The sequence below is a fragment of the Condylura cristata genome, unplaced genomic scaffold (genome assembly GCF_000260355.1).
Source record: "Condylura cristata isolate star-nosed mole 26May11 unplaced genomic scaffold, ConCri1.0 scaffold00015, whole genome shotgun sequence".
Taxonomy (NCBI): Eukaryota; Metazoa; Chordata; class Mammalia; order Eulipotyphla; family Talpidae; genus Condylura; species Condylura cristata.
The window spans coordinates 22047172-22067448 of record NW_004567116.1 but is presented as its reverse complement, the minus strand read 5'-3'; the positions used below and the strand labels follow the sequence as shown (position 1 = coordinate 22067448).

Genomic DNA, 20277 nt, shown 5'->3' with positions numbered 1-20277 from the left:
ATTTTCATATTTTGTTTGCTCTCTCTATAGTGATAGATAAAATTTATGTTCTCAAAATATGGCATTGGGATTAATGTATTTAGAGGCAGGATACCTGCCTCTAGGAAAATAAAGACAATTTAAAGTTGCTTGTGAGGAAAGGGACAATAGAAGGAAAGTACTATGTGGAAATTTACTGATAATGACTCAATTTTTGTAAGTCAAACAACTGAAATATAATCAACAATAGCTCTGTTTTTCCTCCAGAAAAGTACATCTTTGTACTTTGCTAGAAACCAAGTTTCTACCAAAAAACTAAGTAGTCACAAATGAGATGGAAAAAGGCACAAAATGATGTAAAAATAAACTATGATATTATTTTAAATAAATAAACTATTATTAAAAACAAACAAACAAACAAAAAACAAATAGCCAAGTATTTTATGAATAAAAGCTAGTTGGCAGTTGAAAATCTGATGTAAAATTAGTATACGCAAAATGAACTGAATATAGTGAGACCATTTATAAATTGTGCTCCAAATATTTAAATTGTACATCACTGTGAAGACACTTTTGCTTTTCTCACTTGAAGTTGTGGCAACAGAGGCTTATCATTGTTTAGTAATTTGTTCAAGGTCAGACAATGCAACTGGCAAAGAAAACAAGCAGCTTACAGCCACAGATCATTCCTGCTCCAAGTTATGCTCTGTCTCAGCACTGCATTGCTATGTCCATTTAAGAGTCACTGCAACTTGATCAGGAAGAAAAATTTAATTATATGTATTATAGAACTGAATTAGTCGCTTCTTTTCTCATGGTTGGTATTCATCTGTGGTGCCAAGTAGAGTTATAATTGAACTGTATCCAGTTCCAGAGAAATACTTAAAAGCTAAAAAAAGGCAAATATTTAAGCAGTGTTTAGGTCTCTCGGTCTGGCCTTCAGAATAGATAGAGATCTTAGTTCAGAAGCACTTTCCTGGAGGCCACAAGCAGTTCCTGCTGTTAACTCTACAGGTACCAGGTCCTGGGGAGCATTGGCCAACCAGTGAACGGGGTTCATTTTCTAGCCAACAAATAACTAGGAGTACCTAGTGCGTATTAGTTTTTCAATAAATACATAGAAGATCTCATATCCTTTTTACTCCAAGCAGCTCTTGGCCAATTATTTGTTGTTTCCTTTTTCACTTAATATTGTTAAAAGGGGAGAAGAAAGGGAGAATGGACTGGACACAAAATTAGAAAGAGATTTTATTTCCTTAATCATAATGTAAGGAAAAGCTTGCTTTTTTATCTTTTTCAGTCATAAATTAATAGCCAGTATGGTCTGGATGTCAGCATGCTACCAGTCCTCATACTTCTCAAGTAAAATGCCTTGGATCAAATTACAAAAATTTTAATAGCTATTTATTGATAATTTGGTTGTAGGTGACTTTTACTTTCTTCTTTACAGTTGTCATTCATTCATTTAGTGTATACTTATTGAAAACCTAATATACATCAGGTACTCCTAGGTATATTAGGAAGAAAAAGAAACTCAGTATTGCTCCAGCAATTTTTTTGCTGATGCTACATTTGTAATCAGAAATGGTCAGTGGACAAAGGAAACGAAGGGTATTAAGTAGTGAATGGTAAGATGAGGAAAGAATATAAGAAAAATTAATCCTGTGCTCTCAAAAAGATCACTTGTGTTTTATTAAAATACATTTGAAAACATGACAAGCTGTTATTGGTGTAAACTCTTAATTTTTCACAGTTTAAGAGAACCATTGTCATTTGAACAAATGCCCTGAATTTTCTATTTAATATGCAAATGACAGCAGTATATTTAATGACTGGAAGAGTTAACTTCAGAGGAACTCTGTATCCGATTTAAAAGTTTGCCCAGATCAAGCTTGTGGTGGAAAAAAAACTCATGGTGAGTGAGTGTTCTCATTGTGTGTTCACGTAATATGAGGATTCAAAGCTTCTCATTTCTAAGTGAATATTCATGGGAAGAAATATTGAGTCTGATTTCAGGCATTTGTGAAATTTTCAGGCCTTGGGCTTCAAAGGCTGGGCTCATTATGTTTTAGAATCTAGTTATCTGTTGCTTTGATACTTAATGTTGTTAAAAAAGGAGTAGGGGGGAAGTTGGAAGTAAAATTAGAAAGAGATCTTATTTTCTTAACTAGACAGAGTCTTGATTAACCAGTTACAGGTATGACTGTGTCAAGTGCAGTTCAGCCCAACTATTTAATATTTGCGGCTTCATACATATTGGTAGACTCTGTATTGATTAGTGTAGAGTATATTCATTATACTCATTCCTGCTCTGACTCACATAATTCTATTAATTTCATGTCTGGAAGGTTCTAACAAAGAGAAACTAACTTTCCCCAAGTCTGAAAAACTAAAGTGTTCACTTTCTGCTAATGGTAGAACCTGTTGAGTGAGGGTTCTATTTCTGCCTTATGTGTATGATGTTGCAATACTGCATAGAGAAAAGCACATTATGCTTAAGGATGTTGCTGAAAATAAATCTGGGGGATGAAGGAAAGCATTTAGTAGTACCTGGGTTTTGTCTTATTTGGCAATCTCAAAGCTGCTACTCTGATAAGCTGTTGTTTCAGCTGGGTTTTCTTTTGAGGAGGCTTTAGGCCTTTATCTCTTCTGATGAATAAAAATAGTTGGAATTCCTTTTTGCTCTACATATTCAGATATATTTAACTTCATTTGTGTTTATAGTCAACCTTCTCTTCCCTTTAACTCCCCTCTACAAAATATTATGAAGTAGATTTCAGAACTCCTTAATGATTATTTTATCAAATAAAATTGGACTTGATTAGTCAACATATACATCAGATAAAGGAAGGGCTTCTCTGCCTATTTGAAAACCTCTGGATAATGGAAGGAAATTTAACCAGCAGTTAGACTCACAATCACTGAATTCTTTTCAGTAATTCTTTTACTAATTCATCATTCATTCACCCATCCATTTATTATTGAGATAGCTTATAGGCAATGCAAGGCATAGGATCACATCCTTCAGAGGTATATTACCTCACCACATCTTCTACCACCAAGACACCTATAATCCTCCATGGTGGTCAGTTTTTATCGACCTCCTTCAGTGGGCAATGTACTAGTTTTATGTACTCATAAAACTTTATAAAGTATAGGAAAAAGCAGGGCAGGAACAAGTATTTTGTTGATCATACTAAGAAAAATCACTGTTGCTTTATTTCAGATGTGAAAAAAATCTTTCCATTCTAGGGGTGCACACTAATTCAGCGTATAAAGACAGGAAGAAGAGGGTGAGAGAAAAGTAAAATTCCAGTTGTATTAATTTAATAATTATTTAATAAATTTAAAAGATTTAATAATGTAATGAAAATGCATCAGTTTCAAAGAAGAAAAGCAGTGATGAATGCATGTAATATGGTTGGGAAGGAATTATAATATTAATAATTGTGATGATGATGATGATGATGATTTATAGCCACAGTCTTCCTGGAGTTTTGGAAAAGGAGAAGAAGTACACTGACCTATACTTGGGACCTTATCGAGTGGGAAGAGGAGGAGGTAAGATATTCTGGAACCAGGAATAAAGAAAATGGATAACGTGATGCCGAAAATCATTTTGCCCTTAATGCCCATGTTGGAAGCAACTAACAGCAATTAGATTTTTTTCCTTAATGTTCCTGCTATCAAGATTCCTTACTTCATGAAGATAATAAAGATAACAGAAATCAATGATAAAGTATGTGGCTTTTTTCAAACCATTTCTATGATGTTTCTTTAAATTCTATTAGTACTACATTATGCTAGTAAGTATAGAGTAGGGTTTATTTGGAAAATAATTTGCAACTTAAATTGAAAAAGTTGATTATTTCCCAAGACTAAAAGCAGGTCATAGTGCAGGAATTTGGTATCAATTCTCAGCAATTTCTTTTTAAGCTTGTGATTTTGATATTTAGGTAACATTAGTTTCTCCCATAGGAAACACTTCGCCCCCAGTTTGAAGCAAAGTATTACAAGATGGAAAGAGTGAATCCCATCAGTGGAAAACCCGAGCCACACCAGCCCTCCTCAGATAAAGTCACTCGTCTTCTTGTGTCTATCTCAGGAATATTCTTCATGGTAAAATATGACCATTAATATCAGGACAGCATGGGATTCCAGCTTTGGATGGAAGTTCTAGGGCCTAACTCATTTCGTGATCCAGAGGATGCATGAAACCATATCCTTTTTAATATTTATTATTATTATATAATAAATATTTATATATTTATTATATTAATCCTTGTTAATATTTATTATTCAACAAAATAAAAACAAGCAGGTAGTGGAGGAATGACCAAGGCTTTTTGTGTCCATTGCTAAATAGAACAAGCTTTGGGAGAGAGACTTCATCTGAAATGAAATGGAAGTTTTATGATTTGTCCTGATAAACTAGATAAATTTGTTTTAGAACCAAATATTCCATTTGAAAGTGGGAATTTGAATTTGCTTTTCAATGGTGGTAACTGTTGTTGCTCCAAAACAACTTGAATCATATGTTTATTTTGACCCTAATGTAATTTAGTTCCTCAGAGGAGAAATTTTAATGCATGTACATATTCTTGAAAAAAGTAAATAACTTTTGTTCTTGAGGGCATTGCATTTATCTGTGGTTTTGCTTTGGTTTTGTTAATGATGCAAAATATGGCTCTCTCTTCTGGTCTTCCATTTTGCAGATTTCTTTGGTGATCACTGCGGTGTTTGCAGTTGTGGTGTATCGCCTCGTTGTCATGGAACAGTTCGCATCATTCAAGTGGAATTTTATCAAGCAACACTGGCAATTTGCAACATCTGCTGCAGCTGTCTGTATCAATTTTGTTATCATTATGACACTGAATCTTGTAAGTGTTTCCAATTATTTTTCAATAAGTGAAAGGGAGTGTGTAGGGGGGAGGTTTATATTTCCTGTATACTTGGATTATTTTTATATGGAAGCCAAAATTAGACAAAGCTGCATTTCTGGCTTTGGCAACTCAGTTTAGCAGAAAATATTCTACTTAGATGTTTAAATGATGAATTTTAATAATTAAAAACAGTATTAGTTGTATCGTCTCACTTGCCCTTTGAGTTTATAGTCGTGTGATAATTTATATCCATTATGCTTGAATGGGCCATGGTCTTTTTGTCAAAAAAAAAAGGATGAGAAAATTACTCTGTCAGCCTCAGAGGAAAATTTATTGGAGGAATACAAAATTATTGTTGGAAAATGAAGACTTGCTAACCCCAATGCCTCATGTGAAATAGAGAACCAGTTACTCTGCTTTTCTTTCTCTAAAACTAAACTTTTTTCTTTCTCTTACTCCCTCCCTCCCTCTCTTCCTTCTTTTTCTTTGCCTTTCTCCTTCCCTCTTTTTCTTCCTTCAGCTTCCTCTATCCCTTCTCTCTTCCTGTCCCCTCTCCTCCTCTCCTTTCCTCTGTTGTGGGCCCCCCCCCCCAGAAATGTGACTGTCTTGGCTAAACCTTGGCCTCTCACTTTCATAATCAATCGCCATGCTATTCATATGCTTTTATTAATTTATTTGGCACTGCTACATGACCAGTTTTCTGTAGCTTACTAACTTAGACAATCCAAGATGTTTAGGTACTGTTTTCTTGGTGATCATCTGATTAGTTTAACATACCTTTAATTGATTGAAAAGTAAATATCTATGACTAAGAGGACAAAATTATGCCTGCATTTACCTATTCAGCAAGGTCTATGGATGGGGTTCTAGTTTCTATGGCAACAGGAAGCGTTGATAGACAGCACACTGTCTTTTAATTCTCCCAATAGCACCACAGGTCAGTATTCTCTCCATTGTGTACTAGAGGACACTGAGATACAGAGAACTCATGTATATAATAAGTGTTAGAACTAGTGTAATTATATTATGAGGTCATTTATATCCATAGCTGAACAATACACAAATAGTGATTTTTATATACAAATAAGGGATACCTGCTTCCAAATATGGGTTGACACTAAAGCTACACATTTAGCTAGGAGAAGCTGGAACCATTTGCTACTCATCAGAAAAATTAGGGTAGGTCATAAAAAAAAAGTGCAGGTAGTCCAAGATTTATGTTTCAAGAATTTTGATTGCATTATTAGTCAGAGTAGCAAAAAAATTGAAAAGATACCTTCCAAATGAGTGAAAATAAGAGCATAGTAACTCAAATTTTAAATAATGAAGTATGTATGGTCAATTACAATGCTGTTTTATCATTATTTAAGGACATAGAATATAGTTACATAAGAAGAATATACAAGTTTACTTAATTCTCATTGCAACATAACCTGCATTTTGAGTCTATAAAGAGTGAAACAATTAACAGTGGCTATTTCTCAGTAGTGGAAGAATGTTTACTTTTTTTTTTTTTTTAAGATTTGTTTATTTATTTATACAAACAGACCTAGGGTACAGGCCAGATGTGTGGTTGGTGAGAGGATTCACCAGAGACAGAGTGGGGAGCAGAACAGGCAGAGCAACAAAGTACACTGCTGAGGGGACCAGTGTAGGGGACTGGTCAGGAGAGATCTGCGGCACCATGTGGGTCACCTCCGGGGCTGGCGGGAATCGAACTTATGCTGAAGTGGCTTTAGCTTCTTAGTGCTGTGCTTTAAGCCGCTTCGCCACCAGAAAGAGCCCAGGAGAATGTTTACTTTAACATAACTTTTCCTGATCATTTGTACATTTATATACAGAAAACAAAAGCATTTACTTTTAAAACATTCTACCATATTATAAACTTTGAATCTTAAACAGAATGTACTGCATTTTTGCTTTATATCTGAATCACCCATAACACCATAGCCACCTACATAGCAACCTTGTGTTACTTTTAAAATTTGTCTTTTGTCAAGAAAAGGTTTTCCAGTGGCTGGACACATCCCCGCGTACATGACGTTATTGTTTTCATTTGTCTCCCGCTCCTCTTCCTCTCCATTTCTGAATCTGCCCAGACTTCAGTTTGTATTGTCAGTTTCACAATAAGGAATTCTATCCAAAAACAGTAGATTTTAAATATAGGCAAAGCAAAGATTTGCACTTTACCTGTGTGATCCTGGCCATAGCATATAATATCTTTCAAGTGAGAGTGAAAACTAATACCTAGAGGGATTGAAAACTTTGAGATCTGCCTCTATTACTTAGGTGTCCAATAATATCACCTCTCTTCCTCTCTATTCACTTCTTTTCACTATCATAAATTAGTTGTCTTTATTCTCCTTTTCCCTTTCTTATAAAATACCAATATTTAGTTTTCTCTATTTTCTTCACCTTTGAGGAATAGAGTTTTATTATGTATTTGACTTAAGTCCAATATATAGAAACACTGATGATCTTTGGATCTTTAAAATTCTTCAGAGTACCTTTTTTATTTTTGATATATTTTACTTAAAATAAATCATCTTATTTTATATTAAAATGAAAAGTATTCACTTAAAATGTGAATATTTTCCATTGATTATTGTTAATAGCTCATTATTGTCTGTAGAAAAAATCATATATATATAAGTTGTATTGTATCTTATTAAATATATCTGAAATATTAGAATACTTGAAAAATCTAATTAGTTCAAGAGAAATCATCTCTGACAACTGTCATTCTGAGCAGGTCTCACTAGGATCATCTCCTCTATGTGGAGTATCCACAGTGTCGTGAACTATGTTGTGTCCACTCATGGCTTAGAAGAGCAGTGAAAATCTTGGCAGCCTGATACTGGCTGGGCAGTGGTGCCTTGGCTTCCGGAGGGTGGCCTTGAACAACAGGATTCAAGCAACAGTTAGTGACAAGTAGTTGGGTCACTCTCCCAATGAGCTAGGAGGAGCAGACAGGTGGCTAGTCCAGTTTTAATGTAACAAGAAAAAGCAGAACTCTCTTCTTAAACTGAGTGAGTAGGACAGGAGGTGCAACAATTCTAGACACGCAGATATCTTAGAGCTCACATCAGCCTATCAGATCTGGGTTTGTGACCTTCATGCCACAATTGAAAAGAGTTCAAGAATCAGGTAGCATTGGTCTTGTGACATATACACTCTTCCCTGTGGTGGCTGAAGGCAGAGGTGGACATGTTCTACTAGCAGATGCACGGGTCAAGTTGCTAAAAAGCAGAAAACCTAAATTCTGCCTAGGTCTCTTGCTACACCAGAATTTAGAGGGCCAAAGGGGAGGAGTTCTAGTTAAAAATGCCTGCTTTATGGGAAGGAATTGATTGATTAGCCAGAAAGTTGCAAAGCCTTGTAGTCATTAAAGATTGAACAGGAATACAGGATAAGTAAAGATCTAGACAAGTATTTCAGTTAATGCAGAGAATTCCAGCTATTGCTATCAATACAGGGGAGACTGAAAGCCAGTCTGGGAAGGACAGGGATGGCATAATTTCTTAGATGGCATGTTCTCTAGAGCAAGTAAAATATCCCTCATTTTCAATTCCCAGTGTAAAACAAGATCCGCATGTAGCAAGAGAAGAAAAGAGGAATAGAGGAAAGGCAGTCACAAATAAAAAAGGAAAAGAAATCATACCTATAAATTAATTGTTTCTTCTCTCTTGTTATTTGTAATGTCCTAATTTTATTTTCTCCTTTATGAAGTCCATTATTTTCTTTTCTTGTTTTGAATTATAAAGCCATTGTTATCATAAAAAGCACTGATAATATAAAACATTAAAATATTAGGTAAGAATGGTTGGCTGAAGGATCTGAGGGGTCTGTTCTGCTCAGTTGCGGTGGGACTTTCTCGTCTTTGCAGAGTATACTTTGCCTGTGGAGAGACAGTGGGGCAAGCCTGGGAAAGCGTGGATCTCTCCCCTTGGCTACTTAGGCACATCTCCCGCTCACCTCTTCCACCTCTTGCAGTCCTGCATCTTCCACCTACGATCTACCAGATCAGAGGCGTTCTCTCTCTCCCTTCCTGCCCCCACACCAGATCAGGTTTGGGAGCATCCTTCCACCTTGCTAGGCATGGTGGGAGGACACTCAGCAACTGCATCTTGGACACAGATTGAATTTCCGTTGGCGGAAATCTGGACACATCAAGCTTTCCTAGGTCTTGAGGTTTCATGGGCAACCTTCTCCAATTACTCCCTCCTCCTACCCAACTTAAATTCCCTAGACTTTATTAAAGAAATCTGGGTCCACTCCCCTTGGGAAATCACTCTCTTCTGGTCATGGTCCTGGAATTTTCCTTCTTTGCACAAAAGGGCACTGTGGTATCATGAATAACAACGTATTTTTCATAAATAATTTAACTGGTTTATTAATGATCAAATCCTTTTTTTTTTTTTTAAAGATTTATTTGTTTGTTTGTACAGAACTGGGGTACAGGCCAGAGATGTGGAGGGTGAGGGAATTCACCAGAGACAGAGCGGGGAGCAGAACAGGCAGATGGATGAAGTGCACTGCTGAGGGGAGCAGCGGGCGGGTCAGGAGAGGTCTGCCTTGCCATGTGGATCTCCTCCGGGGCGGGCGGGGATCGAACTCATGAGGAAGTGGCTTTAGATTCTCAGTGCTGTGCTTTGGCCCGCTGCACCACCAGGGAGGGCCAGATCAAATCCTTTTTTTTATTAAATCTTGTTTTCTAATGAAAATCCTTGATTTTGTAATGTGAAAGCTGACTGTGACAGCATAATAAATGGTGCATTCAACTATATTTATTCTTTTTGTAATAAGTTTTGTAACCTGATGTTTTATATCTCCTATATTCTGTGCTAAGCAAGGCTATTACATAAACCTTGTTATTTAAAAAAAAAATATATATATATATTAGGTAAGGGCCCTCCCTGGTAGCTCAGCAGGTTAAAAAGCCCAGCACTAAGAGCTAAAAGGCAGTTCTGCATGAATTCAATCCCCACCTACCCTGGAGGTGACCACACATGGCATGGCAGACCTCTCCTGGCCGCCTGCTGCTCCCCTCAGCAGTGTACTCCATTGATCTGCCCGTTCTGCTCCCCACTCTGCCTCTGGTGAATCTTCTCACCGCACCTACACCTCTGGCCTGTACCCCTGTTCTATATGCACAAATAAATAAATCTTTAAAAAATATATTGAGTAAAAGTCTGTTCTCAATCATAATGCCACTCACCTCCCTTGCTAACATAAACTGTATGTGCCCATTGGAGGTAATCACTGAACATGGTTTTATGACTGTTTATTAGACCCCCCATTCACTTGTTAATTGCCTTCAGAGCAGTACTCTGTGATCCTTTGTTTATGCGGCTGTTTGTTCCAAAGACCTACAAACATTCAGAAATATCTTGAGTGAATTAACTGACCTATTTTTGATAATGGGAAGGCAAAAATAGCTCTTGAAAAAGAACTTCCTGGACCAGGAGGTTAGCTATCTGGTAGAATAATTGTCTTTTTAATTAAACTGAAGGACTTGTCCTGATTAAAATCCGCATTTGAATAAAAAAAGAGCTTTTGTCTGCAAACACTTTCCTTTAAAAAAGTTCCTCCTTTTAACACTGTTGTTGAAAATACTGAAATCTAGCTGAAGTTTCCTGTGAGGTACCACATTCTTGTTTTCCAGTTGCTTTTCATCACCAGCCCCTTAAACTCTGAATTTGTTCTACTTTTAATCTTTAGCCTGAGTTTCCACACCTTCCCTAGAATCACAGTGGATCCCATACGTACATTTCCTGCTCTTCCAAGTTTCAGATGCAACTCAATCTCATTAATATATTTATGTATTTAATGAGAGCTAATGTACTCTTCCAAAGTGCTTGCATTTGGACTGAACTGGATTGAGTGAATTTCTGATTATAGGAATAAGACCTTTGTAAGCAGTTTAGGTGAGGATACTACTAATTCTACTGAGTTTAAACACAAGTGTCAATGTAATTGTCTGGTACTATAAAACAATCTATTATTTCTGGAAGAAAACAGACAGCACTTTTTTTTTTTAATCTAAATGTTAATTGCTATTTGGGCATTTTGGCATCAAGTGTCAGAGACTATCATAAGCATATGGGACATAAATATTTCTCTTTTCCCTGACAAATAACTGAGAAAAATATTAAAATGGATTTAACATGAAAGTGCTGAACAGCTAACTTAGCCTACATGAAAAGAATGTTCTATTCCTCAGATTAAAGCAGTGTAAAACAATAATTCCTTTCTGAATTTATGCTCTTCCCCCTATCGAGGATTTTAAAATTCTTTATTGATTATTAAAAAACCTTTTGGGTTACCTGAACACACAGGATTTATTTTAAAATTTAATCAAATAGAAGATAAATTTAGGCCATTAATGTAAAAATACCAGACTCTTAAATAATTATCACACCAAAAAGATTTACCTAGAAAAGCAAATGCTACCTCTTGTTATCTTTGGAACCACATAAATATATGATTAATAAAAATATGCTTTTTCTTTGTTAACATTCTTAGCAATTCTTTATGCTACTGTTTTTCCCAAGTGAGGGACTTGACCTCAGTCAGAATATTCTGTTAATTTAACATGCTTTTCAGCTATACCAGTATGGATAAAATTACAAAACAAGAATGTCAAAACAGTTTAAGTCAAACATTTCTTTTCAGTCGGTGACTTTTAATGTTTAATGTCACAGCCAGAAACCTTAACTCTTTTCTCATGGATCGTACTTGTTTCCTTCTTCATCAGTGATGTAAATTTTCCTCCTGTGATTTCCCCCTTACCCAGTCCCTGCTCACCAGCACCACTTCTACACCCTCAGCTCAGCTACTTGTCATTTCCCATTGGACCACTGCAGCAGCCTTCTCCCAGACCAGCCTTCTCATCTCTGCTTGCAAATTGTCCCACTTCATCGGAAGACTCTAACTGCGAATTGATTCCTTAATTTTGTACTTTAAACGTTTAACAGTTCCCCATTGCCTATGCTATAAATTTTAACTTGTTAGCACAGCACAAAACTCCCTCTATTAAATACTAGTTTTTCTTTCTCTTTTTGTTTGAGTTTATATCTTTTTTTTTTAATTGAAGCCTACCAGGTGGAAAATGGCATTTTTTTCTTAAATAATATAATAGTTTATTTTTACATCATTTTGTGCCTTTGTGTTTGAGGTTATGTCTTACTCCTGCCCTTTCTCTCTGTATTTCAGCTCACAAAATCACTTTCTCCTGCTTCCTGGAATGCCTCTCTTTCACTTCCTTTGTCTACTGGCTCACTACTTCCTCTCTCTACCATCTTTTTTCTTTCTTTCTTTTTTTTTGTCTCTTTAAGAATTGCTGAAAATAAAATTATATGCAATTATTCCAATAATGTATATTCTTACTTTTTGGCAATCTTTAATATGACAGCTGTCCTGTCTCATGCATGACATGTAATTAAAAAAATAGGAATATCATAGCAGGTATTGTTGTAGATTGAAATAGCTGAGATTAGGCCAAATAAAACACATCAACATTAATCATAAAGGAATGAATTCCTTCTGGCATATCTCCTCTCACTTTAAAATCCATGAATCTGGACTCTTCCACATTATTGATCCATTTCTCTTCTATAGCATCCAAAGCACGTATTATTTCTTTTATGTGCCTGACCACTTAACACATAATGTTCCTTAATGTCTGGTTGCCAATTACAATTATTGTCGATTATTATGAAATAAGGTGGATCAAGGGTTGGGCCGTCCTCAGAAAAGAACTAATGCCAAGTGACTCACTAATAAGAGAGTTGGCTTTCTTTTTAATGTATTTGTGTCTATGCCCATAGTTTCTAGAAAATCCTGAAAGATACACTACTGGAAATGAGTGTGCCCTTCTTGATTCTACAACTTAATGTGGAGTTGATTTTCACAGTGCAGGTTAGGTTGTGAGACTGACTCAGAGACAAAGAGCATATCAAGTAGAATCTCTAGTAAGCCCTCCAACAGCAACTTGCCCTTTCCCTGACTTTGCTGGTCTTAGTTTTTCCTCAGCAGATTTCTAGATAATACTCCAGAGCAAAAGAATTCTGGAAGACCATGATTTGTCAGCCCAGACAAATTTGGAAGTCTTTTTCATCGGCTAGAAGCTTTTAAAAAAATGTTTGCTTTGAGATGTCTCTGGATCATCTCTTACCACTTTGCCTTTACTGCCTCCATTCTTGCCACTCAGCTTCCTTGTTCTTCCAGAAGCACATCAACCCCACTCCCATCTCAGTGCATTTGCATTTTCTGTTCCTGTGCCTATAGCTACTTAGCTCAAATCTCTGCTGGGCTCCTTCCCTCCCTGTCTGCCCAAAGGCTATCCTCTGGGAGCTCTTTTCCTGACTGCTTGAACCATCACTGCTTTCTAGCTACTCACCACTTTCTTAATTTTCCTCATAGTCTTTTTCATCTCCTCCTATTCCATATGTGTTTGTCACTGGTCACTGGAATTTAAGTTTTATGAAGAAAAGACGACAGGTGTTTGGTACATTACTGTTTGCTTTCTTGAATACTACCTGATAATTTGGAAATTCCTAATACATATTTTTTTAAAGATTTATTTATTTATTCATACAGAACTGGGGTACAGGCCAGAGGTGTAGGTGCGGTGAGAAGATTCACCAGAGACAGAGTGGGGAGTCTGTTCAGGCAGATCAACGAAGTACACTGCTGAGGGGAGCAGCGGGCAGGTCAGGAGAGGTCTGCCTCACCATGTGGATCTCATCGGGGCAGGCAGGGATTGAACTCATGCGGAAGTGGCTTTAGCTTCTTAGTGCAGTGCTTTAACCCACTGCGCCACCAGGGAGGGCCCCTAATAGATATTTTTAACCTAATGGACATATGATTCAGAGAAGTCCAGCTTACTAAAGGCACTTGTGACTATTAAAATTATGTTCTCCAACATTCATAATTTATCCAGATACAAATAAAATGCAGTGATGAGAGTAATTTTCTCTGAACTCTCTCAATTATCTCCTTCTCTAAATACATATGCACTTTACACATACACATGCTCTGCAAAAGGATTGCTATCAGATACCATCTGGTGAATATATTTAAATTATCGTTTCTTCCTGCACCAGGTGGTTTTGGAATTAACAAGTCACTACATGAAAAGTTACCCAACTTTGAAGCTCATCAGCATGGTGATGGCAATCAGGAATGCAAATTTGCATACTGTCTTTGTCATAGTTTGGAAAATTCTTATTAACCGTATAGAATTCAAAGTTCTACTCATCTTCTAGTGTAGTAAAAAGCACATCTAATTTAATAACCAAAGGCGAGGTCAATCACTGAGTTAAGTGATTTTTGAATTTGTATGTCTCATTTTCTTGATTTATTAAATGGAAATAAAGATTGCTTGTTATAATAAAGCTAAATGTGCCTTTATATACATATATTGGTATTATAAGCACTGTTGTATATGTGCATGTAAATCAATCCATAAGAAATTTTAAAAAGTGTTTTTGATCAATTTAAAATGTAGCCATTTTGTAGATTATACTTTACTTTTTACTGGATTATTTTTATAGAGGTAACGTTGGTTTACAATATATGCTTAAGGGTAGAGATTCACCTTCTCAGTTTTATGTTACACCTTCACCACCGAAGCACCACCGTAGTCCCCTGGGCCTGCTACCTCTCTGCTCCCATCCTCATGTTCTCCCATCCCAGTAGCCTTGATTCATGTGGAATATGCATTGGGTGTACTATATAAATAAAAGCCTTTTCTAAAAGAAAACAGTAACTTTCACTGTTTTTTTTCTTATTACAGGCTTATGAAAAAATTGCTTACCTTCTCACAAATTTAGGTAAGTCCATTTTCCTTAGTAAGAAACTAGCACATAGGCTTGTCAATATATAGTTGATTTACTTTGGCACTTTAATACCAATTGCAGTTATATAAATGTCTGTAGAAATGAAATTGGTGAGCTAGGAAGTTAAACTACATCAAATAACCAGAGAGAAAAAGTATGTGTAGTTACAAAGTCTCCTTCTTAGAAACCAGCACAACTCATTCTCTCTGGCTGCGTTTATTTTATTTATATTTTCAGTTCTTTGGATTTTTTCCTCCATATTTATTTTTCTCAAACTATTATAGAGGATATATAAATGCACTTTTGAAGGCAGATAATGAAGGTATCCTTTACTGCTTGAATACTTCCCAAATGCTAGGTCATGTACTAAACACTTTTCATTCAATATTTCATTGTATTGTCATCTTAGGTCTAAGACAATAGGATTCCTAGTTTATGGATAAGAAAACTAAGATAATTAAGATACAATTATCTAAGATAATTAGATACAATTAAAACTCAGATGTGACAGAATATACTTAACTATAGTAAATGAATCACTTCACCATGATATATAGCTTCCCTTATAAAATATGCACAAGTGCAAATAGTAATGGAAGGAACAGTGGAAAGGCAAGAACTAGACTCAGTCTCTGGAGCTAAGTGATTGAATATATCACTTGGAGATTATGTGACTGCTAGCAGTAGACTCTCCATTCGTTCTTCTTTTCTTCCTCTATCTACTTCTCTTTTTACCTTTCCCTGCTCCTTATTTTGTTCTCAGTTTCCAGATTGTAGATTAGTTGTGTGACACACACCAAATGTTCAGTAAATTGGAATGGTCTTTTTCATTGTTATTTAATTCTCTGAAAAACAATTTTCTCAACTTGAATTAGACTGCAAGATTTCTCTAGCTCTGATTCCTTATACCAATCATTTACATTAAAATTAAGTATAAATCCAGGTTGGAAGCAAATCTCAGGAAGTGATTGATGGAGCAAAATTAGTAGTAGGGGGCAGAACAATTTTTTGTACTAAGTACCAGGAATACTAAGGTTTTACTTGATATTTAATACATCCATCTAATAGCCATGACAGTAGTACTTAATATATCAGAATCATTAATCAATAACAAATGGACTATATGAATTTTATTTAATAAAAATATAGATTTTGCTTAAAATAATACTCATGTATATGTGTACAATTTAAGAATAAAAGTATGTATATCAGGAAAATAGCAGCAAGAAACCACCTAACTCCATGTTAATATTAGGGAAACTAGAATTTAATGTTGCAAAGAGGTATATTATATAATTAGAAAGGATCAGGCTAGTGTAAGAGTCAGGACTACTATACAACTTTTAACAAGTCTTCAAAATATATAAAGTAAGAAATGCTAGAACTACAAAAGTAAATTGATATATGCACATTCAGAGTATAAGCGAGACTATAGAATATTTAAATGTCTTAATAGAGTTATTTTAAACTATATGCAAATTTTATGTTTAACATAAAAATAGGTACTCTGTCAAATACTTGATACATAGATAGTTTATCCATGTAATTGGACCACAAATGAAAATGGAACTTTTTTGCCCCAAAGCAGAATTCATGCAGGACACATTTGTGGATTATGATACAATATAATTGGAAATGGAGAACTAAAATCATCTCACTAGGGTTTGTTTGTTTAAGCCCACATTCTTATTTCTAAATACAATAATGTTAATGTGTGAAAGAAGTAACAAACTAAATTTCCAAACTTTTTAGGAGGAAATAACAGTGAAAATGCAATGTATGAAAACTGGTGTAGAAATGGCAACTCTCCTGCTGCTCTCACTGGTACCCACCAACCAATCAATGCCTGTACCTCCCCACCCCCTATTTTTGGTATACAAGCCCCTTAAGACTCAGGTCCCTGGTCCTCATTCTGTGATTGGTCTCATGAATATGCATTTGCTTATCTTTTCCTTTATTATATCCCATCTATTTTCTGTCACTCTTGAATTCTTCAATTGCAGTAAAATATATAAGAAGTTCACATGTGTTTTCTATCATTTATTTGGATAACAAGTGGAAGCAAAATCTGCAAAACATGCTTTTATCCTCATGCATTTTCTCTCAACATTTGTTTTGTTAGAAAAGCTGAAACATCAAATGTGAGAGTTGTGAATTCTCGAAAATGGTCTTATCTAAATCCTTTATTTCATAGATGGCAAAACTGATTACAAAATATGTGAACTGAGATTACCAGCAAGTTAGTGGAGATAAAAACTCCACTCTCTGACAGATGCCACCTTCTTACCTCTTTACCATTTCACTTCAGTCTGCACGCAAAATATCTGTTCTTCACAGGACTCAGGCAATTTAAGTGCCACTGGGCATAGCCAGTGTGGTGAAGAACTGTTCGATGGTTATGGTTGTCTCTAAATAACAATAACCGAGAAACCTGAAAATGTTTCATATTTGTAACAGGAATCATATGTTCATAGTAGTGGGAGAAGTCTGAATGTTATCTGGTATCATTTTACCAGGTCTGTACCACAGCTATTATTACTCACAGACACTACAACACAGTGAAACTGACCCATAGAGCTAGTAAATGGCTAAATCAGAATTAAATGTGGCCTCTGATTCTGTGTAGATATTTATCATCATTTACCTTATATTCCTTTTAGAATATCCTCGAACAGAATCTGAATGGGAAAACAGCTTTGCCCTGAAGATGTTCCTCTTCCAATTTGTCAATTTAAATAGTTCTATCTTCTATATTGCTTTCTTTTTGGGGAGGTAAGTCATAGTTATACACCTCTTCAGAGTGAAAAGGATTATAAAAAGTTCCATTCCCAGTTTGTTAGCAGAGATGGCAAATTGTCTCTCCTGCCTTGGGATACTGTGCTAATTAGTTTTCCTATGTCTTTCTAGTTGACTTAATAATACATTGTTTCCAATGCCACAACCAAATGGAGTTGGCATAAAAAGATTAAAACCTAGTACCTTTGGGTGAATTATGACTAGCGAATCACCCGTAATTGTTTTGTTATATAAGAAAACTTATTTTTATGTAATCCTAGATTACAGCTTCTGACTATAGAAACCACTTCTCCCTGTGTTATTTTTTCCCCATCATTGTTGCAAAGTATCAAAAGGAAGCATATTAGAATAATGTTCTGGTTTTCCATATGCTTAACTCTAGCCAGTACATGGAACAATTTAAGATCTAATTAAACTATGCACTAACTAGGTAAGTAAGGCACTAAAATTATACAAATGAAAGTGATATATTATTTTGTTTGGTTGATTTGACTGTACTTTCTCATCCCATGGTACTGACTTCACATACCACTTTTTCCTTTTGAAGTCAGGAACTTTGATGTGTGAGCATAGCACAAGTCAATAATTTGGGGACGAATTGCACCAGCGAACATTTATGTCTACCTACACTTGGACTTGTAGTGAAGCATTAGTAGATGCTCTTTAGTCAACCCCACATAAATGCTAATGAATTAAAATGGCTTTTTACAGATTTGTAGGTCACCCAGGAAATTACAATAAACTTTTTAACCGGTGGAGACTGGAGGAAGTAAGTAACCTTGTAAGGGTGGGTATGAAAAGGGCAGGGATATGAGTCAACTATTGTGGGAGGAAACGGTGGAAGAGAGAGTGAGTAGGTGGGTACAGGGAATTTCTAGCATGTTGAAGAAACACTTTTAGCAGAGAAGATTTCTTACTTGTTCAGAAATGAAGGGGCTACATCTTACCAATAAAACATCGTGAACTTAGGGATTAAACACCAAAATCCTGACCACAACTCTGTTTAACTTTTCTATCATCCCTTTGTCCCCCATTCAAAAGTCTGGAGTTTTCTTGAGAATTAGTACTATATATGTAATGGGTTTTCATTTTTTTAATTGTTATATTTTATTAAGGAACATTGCTTTACAACACTGTATATGATTTCATACTTTTTCAGATGAATTTTGCTATACCACAGCTTGACTCACCACTGAAGCACCCACAACCCTCCTCTCTAGGCCTTTGGGCCCATTTCTCACTCCCCTTCACTGTAGACTCAACTATGCAGTCAAATTTCTGTGGGTTTTGTTTGTTTGTTTATTTTTTTGGTTTAGTTTTGTTGGCTCCTTTGCTTTATTTGTTTATATTCCACATAATAGTAAAATTATATGATATGTGCCTTCCCCTTTCAAATATATTAGGTTTCCTTTTAAGCAGGAAAACCTTTGTCACACAAAATTTCATTGAAATACCAACTTATGTAAAAGGACATAAATATATCTTTTCAGACTCATGTTTCTTTGTTGATTTGTAATATGAATGTTATGGAACAAAGTGTCTAAGAGTGGTAGTGATAAAACACAAGACCAGCATATGGTATATTTTCCCTGAGAATGACAAAAATGCCAGCCCCTTATTAGGATACAACAGAATTTTCAAAAGGTATCTGTTTTTTTGTTTGTTTGTTTGTTTTTTAAAGATTTATTTATTTGTGCATACAGAACTGGGGTACAGGCCAGAGGCTCAGGGGCGGCGAGAGGCTTCACCAGAGACAGAGTAGGGAGCAGAACAGGCAGATAGACGAAGTACACTGCTGAGGGGAGCAGCAGGCGGGTCAGGAGAGGTCTGCCACGCCATGTGGTCACCTCTGGGGCAGGCGGGAATCGAACTCATGTGGAAGCGGCTTTAATTCTCAGTGCTGTGCTTTAACCCGCTGCGCCACCAGGGAGGGCCAAAAAAGGTATCTGTTTTTGATCTCAATTTCGTTAACTACATTTGAGATGGAGAATATTTTTTATAAGTTCATTGTACATTATACTGTACATTATCCTGTACATTATACTGTGTATATTCTGTTTCTTCTCTTTATACTTAGGCATGTTTCCTGACCTGTTATTTTATATACCTATAAAATTAGACTCTAATATTTCAAATTTGAAGCAGTTGTTTTCCCATTTTCTTGCATATCTTTACTTTTTGTTTTGATAATTTATGAAACTATGGCATTTTCTAATCAAGATATCACTATTGGTAATGATGTTGGAAATTTGTATAATGCCAAAATTGTATTCTCCATTCTGGAAATTAAAAATAAAAACCCTCACACTTATATTTACTAATATTGTTTTTCTAATACTGATTTTTTTTCTCATTTGGAAGATTATTTTGGTAATAAAGAGTAGTTAACAATGCCCCTCAAATTAACAGTCACATATTGAATAAAAACATTATTTTTTGCTTGTCAGACTCTAAATTTACTGTGTTGTGTTTATTTCAGTACTCTGTTAAATCTCATTGGTCAGATTGCTTTGTCTTTCTCTAGTTCAAACTTGTAAATATTCTAAAATGTAATTTAATATATGGCTTTAGTAGAAGGTCACAATTTAAATAAAGGCCTAGTAAAGATTCCCTGTTAAAAATCTGAGGATAGGGCCCTCCCTGGTGGCGCAGTGGGTTAAAGCACAGCACTAAGAAGCTTAAGCCACTTCCACATGAGTTTGATTCCCACGTGCCCCTGAGGAGATCCACATGGCTTAGCAGTCCTCTCCTGCTCCGCCCGCTGCTCCCCTCAGCAG

At 35.7% G+C, this 20277-nt stretch overlaps 1 protein-coding gene across 4 annotated transcripts in view; it reads left to right on the top strand.

Annotated features, from left to right (window-relative positions):
• ANO3 (anoctamin 3) overlaps nt 1–20277 on the top strand; it is a 246431-nt gene that overhangs the window by 210251 nt on the left and 15903 nt on the right. For all 4 annotated transcript variants that reach the window (XM_012725477.1, XM_004682971.2, XM_012725478.1 and 1 more), the window contains 6 exons: nt 3458–3540; nt 3958–4098; nt 4695–4859; nt 14662–14698; nt 17365–17476; nt 18212–18269. In XM_012725477.1, coding sequence (XP_012580931.1) covers nt 3458–3540; nt 3958–4098; nt 4695–4859; nt 14662–14698; nt 17365–17476; nt 18212–18269 — 596 coding nt within the window. The remainder of the gene's footprint in view (nt 1–3457; nt 3541–3957; nt 4099–4694; nt 4860–14661; nt 14699–17364; nt 17477–18211; nt 18270–20277) is intronic.